Below are 7,431 nucleotides of genomic sequence, written 5' to 3' on the forward strand. Positions count from 1 at the left end.
ACGAGGGGCCAAATATGCACGCGATGCGTGCGCGTCATGCGCACGCACGCGTGGATGGGCATGGGGTAAAAAGGACGCGCACGCGTCAAGGACGCATACGTGTGGGTGAATTGGTGCCTCTAGCACAGTACCAACCCCAGACCAGCCCAACTCACGGGTCAAACATGGTTCTACGCCAATTTCCATATGCACGCGGGCGCGCCATAGGCGCGGACGCATGGGGCCAGATCGTGAAGGGGTGCACACGTGTACAGGATGCGTACGTGTGGGCTTGATTGTGCCTAAAGCACGTTTCTTGCCCAACTCCCGCGCAACTCACTGGTCAATCTCACCCATTTCGCATTCATGAAGGACGCGGATGCGTACTAGGCGCTTGGGCGTCGAATGCGTTTTTTTTTAATGCAGAATGCAAGTGATGGTGCAGAATGTATGCATGAACACTGATAAAAAAGAAACAAAATAAAACTAAGAAAGAAAAGGAACAATCATACCATGGTGGGTTGTCTCCCACCTAGCACTTTTCTTTAACGTCCTTAAATTGGACGGTCCACAGACTCAGTCTACTTCTGTAGGTGGATCCTCCAAGAAGAGGATCTTCAGCTCCTTGCTGTCCTTCATCTTCTCACCATGGTAAAGCTTCAAGCGGTGGCCATTGACCTTGAGGATATTGGGGCTCGAAGGGTGACTCAAGTGGAAGACGCCGTAAGGCTCAGCCTTCTCCACTCTGTAGGGGCCTTCCCATCTTGATCTCAGCTTGCCTGGCATGAGTCTCAACCTAGAGTTGTAAAGGAGAACCAACTCCCCAGGTCTGAACTCCCTACGCATGATATTCTTGTCATGCACAGCCCTCACCTTCTCTTTGTATAGCATGGAGTTCTCATATGCTTCTAGGCGAAGGCACTCCAGTTCTTGTAGTTGCAGCTTCCTTTCAGCCCCCGCTTTCTCGAATCCCATGTTGCATTCCCGTACTTCCCAGAAAGCCTTGTGTTCCACCTCCACTGCAAGGTGACAAGACTTTCCGTAGACTAGGCGGAAGTGACTCATTCCGATTGGTGTCTTGTACGCAGTTTGATATGCCTAAAGCGCATCTGCAAGCCTGGTGTTCCAGTCTTTTCTATGAGGCTTGACGACCTTCTCCAGGATACGCTTTATCTCTCTGTTTGACACCTCGGCTTGTCCATTAGTCTGGGGGTGGTAAGCTGTGGCCACCTTGTGAACAATCCCATGTTTCTTCAGTAGACTTGTTAATCTCCTGTTATAGGAGTGAGTGCCTTGATCACTCTCGATTGCTCATGGCGATCCAAAGCGACAGATAATATTATTTCAAACAAACGAGGCAACAGTTTTAGCATCATCAGTATGAGTAGGAATTGCTTCCACCCATTTAGAAACATAATCGACACCTAACAGTACATATAAGAAACCATGAGAGTTTGGGAATGGACCCATGAAGTCAATGCCCCACACATCAAAAATTTCACAAAACAATATAAGTTGTTGGGGCATCTCATCCCTCTTGGATATATTTCCAAAGCTCTGGCATGGTGAACAAGATTCACAGAAAGTAGATGCATCCTTAAATAGTATGGGCCACCAGAATCCACACTCTAAAATTTTTATAGCAGTTCTTTGAGGACCAAAATGTCCACCACTCTCTGAAGAGTGACAGGCCTCTAAAATTGACTGGAATTCTGCTTGTGGCATACACCTTCTAATTATCTGGTCAGCACCACACCTCCAAAAACATGGGTCATCCCATATATCATATTTGGACTCGCTTTTAAGCTTGTCCTTTTGATGCTTAGTAAAATTAGGAGGGAAGGTACGACTGACAAGATAATTAGCTATAGGTGCATACCAAGGAACTACTTCAGATATTGTGTACAAGCTATCAAATGGAAAAGCATCATTGATAGGAGTGGAGTCATGCTTAATGTGCTCTAGGCGACTCAAGTGGTCCGTCACTAAATTCTGGGAACCACTCCTATCTTTAATTTCCAAATCAAATTCTTGCAGCAACAATATCCAACGTATGAGCCTTGGTTTGGACTCTTTCTTAGATAATAAATATTTTAGAGCTGCATGGTCTGAGTACACTACCACCTTAGTACCAAGTATGTAGGCTCGAAATTTTTCCAGAGCAAAAACAATAGGCAGAAGCTCTTTTCAGTGGTAGTATAATTAGATTGAGCAGCATCTAAAGTCTTAGATGCATAGGCAATTATAAAAGGGTCCTTACCTTCGCACTGAGCCAGCGCCGCTCATACTGCATAGTTGGAGGCGTCACATATTTTCTCAAATGGGTAACTCCAGTCAGGCCTTCTCACAATAGGGGCTTAGGTCAGAGTGGTCTTCAGCATATCGAACGCTTCCTTGCAGTCCGTACTCAGCTCAAACTCAACATTCTTCTGCAGCAGTCGGGATAAAGGTAGGGCTACTGGTGCACGAAATTGTGATCACTACTTTTCACAACTCAAATAATCCCTGGTAATGAATCCAAAAACTTGGTGCTCAATACCATGGTATAAACACAACTTCGCACAACTAACCAGCAAGTGCACTGGGTCGTCCAAGTAATAAACCTTACGCGAGTAAGGGTCGATCCCACGGAGATTGTTGGTATGAAGCAAGCTATGGTCACCTTGTAAATCTTAGTCAGGCAGATTCAAATGGTTATGGATGATATATGAATAAAACATAAAGATAAAGATAGAGATACTTATGTAATTCATTGGTGAGAACTTCAGATAAGCGAATGGAGATGCTTTGTCCCTTCCGTCTCTCTGCTTTCCTACTGTCTTCATCCAATCCTTCTTACTCCTTTCCATGGCAAGCTGTATGTAGGGTTTCACCATTGTCAGTGGCTACCTCCCATCCTCTCAGTGAAAATGTTCAACGCACCCTGTCACGGCACGGCTAATCATCTGTCGGTTCTCAATCAGGTTGGAGTAGAATCCATTGATTCTTTTGCGTCTGTCACTAACGCCCAGCCTTCAGGAGTTTGAAGCTCGTCACAGTCATTCAATCATTGAATCCTACTCAGAATACCACAGACAAGGTTTAGACCTTCCGGATTCTCTTGAATGCCGCCATCAATTCTAGCTTATACCACGAAGATTCCGATTAAAGAATCCAAGAGATAAACATTCAAGCCTTGTTTGCTTGTAGAACGGAGGTGGTTGTCAGGCACGCGTTCATAAGTGAGAATGATGATGAGCGTCACATAATCATCACATTCATCAAGTTCTTGAGTGCGAATGAATATCTTGGAATAAGAACAAGCTGAATTGAATAGAAGAACAATAGTAATTGCATTAATACTCGAGGTACAGCAGAGCTCCACACCTTAATCTATGGTGTGTAGAAACTCCACCGTTGAAAATACATAAGAACAAAAGTGATCATTGGCTTCGGCCGCAGAGAAAGAACCAGAAGAACCAAGATGAAAATACAATAGCAAAAGGGCTTATTTATAAAGAACTAGTAGCCTAAGGTTTACAGAAATGAGTAAATGACATAAAAATCCACTTCCGGGCCCACTTGGTGTGTGCTTGGGCTGAGCATTGAAGCATTTTCGTGTAGAGACTCTTCTTGGAGTTAAACGCCAGCTTTTGTGCAAGTTTGGGCGTTTAACTCCCATTCTTGTGCCAGTTCCGGCGTTTAACGCCGGCCATTCTTGAGCTGATTTGGAATGCCGGTTTGGGCCATCAAATCTTGGGCAAAGTATGGACTATTATACATTGCTGAAAAGCCCAGGATGTCTAATTTCCAACGCCGTTGAGAGCGCGCCAATTGGGCTTCTGTAGCTCCAGAAAATCCACTTCGAGTGCAGGGAGGTCAGAATCTAACAGCATTTGCAGTCCTTTTCAGTCTCTGAATCAGATTTTTGCTCAGGTCCCTCAATTTCAGCCAGAAAATACCTGAAATCACAGAAAAACACACAAACTCATAGTAAAGTCCAGAAAAGTGAATTTTAACTAAAAACTAATAAAAATATAATAAAAACTAACTAAAACATACTAAAAACATACTAAAAATAATGCCAAAAAGCGTACAAATTATCCGCTCATCAGCTACCTTACTGAAGTCCTTGATAAATTGCCGGTAGAAACCTGTATGACCAAGAAACGAGCAGACTGACAGGTGATCAAGCATCTGATTGATGAAAGGAAGTGGGTAGTGATCCTTGTGGGTAGCCTGGTTGAGACGCCTATAGTCAATGCATACCCTCCAGGAGTTCTACACTCTGGTTGCAATGAGCTCTCCATGATCATTCTTCACTGTTGTGACTCCAGATTTCTTTGGTACCACCTGAACTAGGCCGACCCATTCACTATCCGAGATTGGATAGATAATATCAGCTTCAAGTAGTCTGGTCACTTCCTTCTTGACAACCTCCAGAATGGTAGGATTCAGCTGCCTCTGAGGTTGACGGACAGGCCTTGTTCCCTCTTCTAAAAATATACGGTGCTCACAGACCTGAGGGCTGATGCCTACTATATCCGCCAAGCTCCACCCAATGGCCTTCTTGTGTCGCCTCAACACACTAAGCAACTGCTCCTCCTGTTGGGAAGTGAGTTCCCTTTCAATGATGACTGGGAGCTTCTGATTATCCTCAAGGTAAGCATACTTGAGATGGGGTGGAAGGGGCTTCAACTCCATTTTTTGCTCATGATGAGGCACTTGATCATCTGGAGCTATTTGTGGAGGCAAGGCATCTTCAGTAGGCTCAGGGGGTGTCCCCACACTTGCACCTTGCTCCAAGTGCATTTCTTCAACTTCTTCTTGGTGGACTTTAGCCATAATCTCATCAATAATATCACACTGAAAGATAAAGTGATCTTCCGGTGGGTGCTTCATAGCTTCATCCAGATTGAAGCTTACTATTCTTCCATCTATCTCAAAATAGTAAGTTCTTGAGAAGGCATTTAATTTGAACTTTGAAGTCTTCAGAAATGGCCTTCCAAGCAGGATGGATGATGGTCTTCCTGAGTCATTAGGGGGCATCTCCAAAATGTAGAATTCAATAGGGAATGTCAGTCCCTTAATGCTCACCAACACGTCCTCAGCAATTCCAGCCACTGCGATACTGCTCTTATCTACCAAAACAAAACATGCTGCCGATCTTTTTAACGGAGGGAGCCTCAAAGCATCATATACAGATAATGGCATAATACTCACACACGTACCTAAATCACACATGCAGTCAGAAAATTGTACACCATCAATAATACAGGTAACCATGCATGGACCTGGATTCCCACATTTTTCCGGTATGGCACCATTAAAGCAGAAATAGAGCTACCTAGAGGGATAGTTTCTAAATCATGTATTTTATCTTTATTCACACATAAATCTTTTAGAAACTTAGCATATTTAGGTACCTGGTGAATAACATCAAAAAGGGGAATAGTTACTGATGAGCGGATAATTTATACGCTTTTTGGCATTGTTTTTAGGTAGTTTTTAGTAAGTTCAAGCTACTTTTAGGGATGTTTTCATTAGTTTTTATGTTAAATTCACATTTCTGGACTTTACTATGAGTTTGTGTGTTTTTCTGTGATTTCAGGTAATTTCTGGCTGAAATTGAGGGACTTGAGCAAAACTCTGAAAAAAGCTGACAAAAGGACTGCTGATGCTGTTGGAATCTGACCTCCCTGCACTCAAAATGGATTTTGTGGTGCTACAGAACTCCAATTGGCGCGTTCTCAACGGCTTTGGAAAGTAGACATTCCGAGCTTTCCAGCAATATATAATAGTCCATACTTTATTCGGAAATTGATGACGTAAATTGGCATTGAACGCCAAGTAGATGCTGCTGTCTGGAGTTAAACGCCAGAAACACGTCATGATCCGGAGTTGAACGCCCAAAACACGTTATAACTTGGAGTTCAACTCCAAGAAAAGCCTCAGCTCGTGGATAGATCAAGCTCACCCCAAGCATACACCAAGTGGGCCCCGGAAGTGGATTTATGCATCAATTACTTACTCATGTAAACCCTAGTAGCTAGTCTAGTATAAATAGGATAATTTACTATTGTATTAGACATCTTTTGACAGTTTAATCTCTTGACTGTTTAGTCTTTGATCATTTGGTCTTTTGATCATTCAGGGGGCTGGCCATTCGGCCATGCCTGAACCTTTCACTTATGTATTTTCAACGGTGGAGTTTCTGCACACCATACATTAAGGGTGTGGAGCTCTGCTGTACCTCAAGTTTCAATACAATTACTAATACTTTCTATTCAATTCTCTTTTATTCTTATTCCAAGATATACGTTGCACAACACTTTGATGAATGTGATGATCCGTGACACTCATCATCATTCTCACCTATGAACGCGCGTGACTGACAACCACTTCCGTTCTACCTTAGGCCGGGCGCATATCTCTTAGATTCCCCAACAGAATCTTCGTGGTATAAGCTAGATAGATGGCAGCATTCATGGGGATCCGGAAAGTCTAACCTTGTCTATGGTATTCTGGTGGACGAAATTGTGATCCATATTCTTTGTATTTGTATGAAATCATTATTATGGCACCAGTTGAATTCACAACTCCGTTCAACTAACCAGCAAGTGTACTGGGTCGTCCAAGTAATAAACCTTACGTGAGTAAGGGTCGATCCCACAGAGATTGTTGGTATGAAGCAAGTTATGGTCACCTTGTAAATCTTAGTTAGGCAGATTAAATTGGTTTATGGTTTCGAAAATAGAAATAATAAAATAGAAATAATAAAAGGGATACTTATGCAGATTCATTGGTGGGAATTTTAGATAAGCGAATGGAGATACTGTATGGCTCAAGAACGCCTACTTTCCTACTGCTTCAACTCAATCCTTCTTACTCCTTTCCATGGCAAGCTGTGTATAGGGGTTCACCGTTCGACGATGGCTACTTTTAATCCTCTCGGGAAAATGGTCCTCTACGCTATCACTCGCATGGCTAATCGTCTGGAGGCATCACACTGGCCGAAGGCTACATCCCATCCTCGCAGTGAAAACTACGTTCACGCGCTCTGTCACAGCACGGCTAATCACTGGTTGGTTCCCGCTCCTACTGGAATAGAATCCCTTGATTCTTTTGCGTTTGTCACTAACGCCCAGCACTTGCGAGTCTGAAGCACGTCACAATCATTCATTACCGGAATCCTACTCGGAATACCACAGACAAGGTTAGACTTTCCGGATTCCCAGGATCCTACTCGGAATACCACAGAAAAGGTTAGACTTTCCGGATCCTCATGAATGCCACCATCTATCTAGCTTATACCACAAAGATTCTGTTGGGAAATCTAAGAGATACACATTCAAGCTCTGTTGCATGTAGAACGGAAGTGGTTGTCAATCACACGCGTTCACAGGTGAGAATGATGATGAGCGTCACATAATCATCATATTCATCATGTTTTTGGGTGTGAATGAATATCTT

General features: G+C 43.3%; 1 protein-coding gene across 1 annotated transcript; it reads right to left on the reverse strand.

Moving 5' to 3' along the window:
* Nucleotides 1-555: 555 nt before the first annotated feature.
* On the reverse strand, nt 556-1,044 carry LOC130965624 (uncharacterized). The gene has a single exon (XM_057890394.1). It carries the CDS (start codon nt 1,042-1,044, stop codon nt 556-558), a length of 489 nt encoding a protein of 162 aa, XP_057746377.1.
* Nucleotides 1,045-7,431: the final 6,387 nt, after the last annotated feature.

Source organism: Arachis stenosperma, chromosome 3 (genome assembly GCF_014773155.1).
Source record: "Arachis stenosperma cultivar V10309 chromosome 3, arast.V10309.gnm1.PFL2, whole genome shotgun sequence".
NCBI lineage: Eukaryota > Viridiplantae > Streptophyta > Magnoliopsida > Fabales > Fabaceae > Arachis > Arachis stenosperma.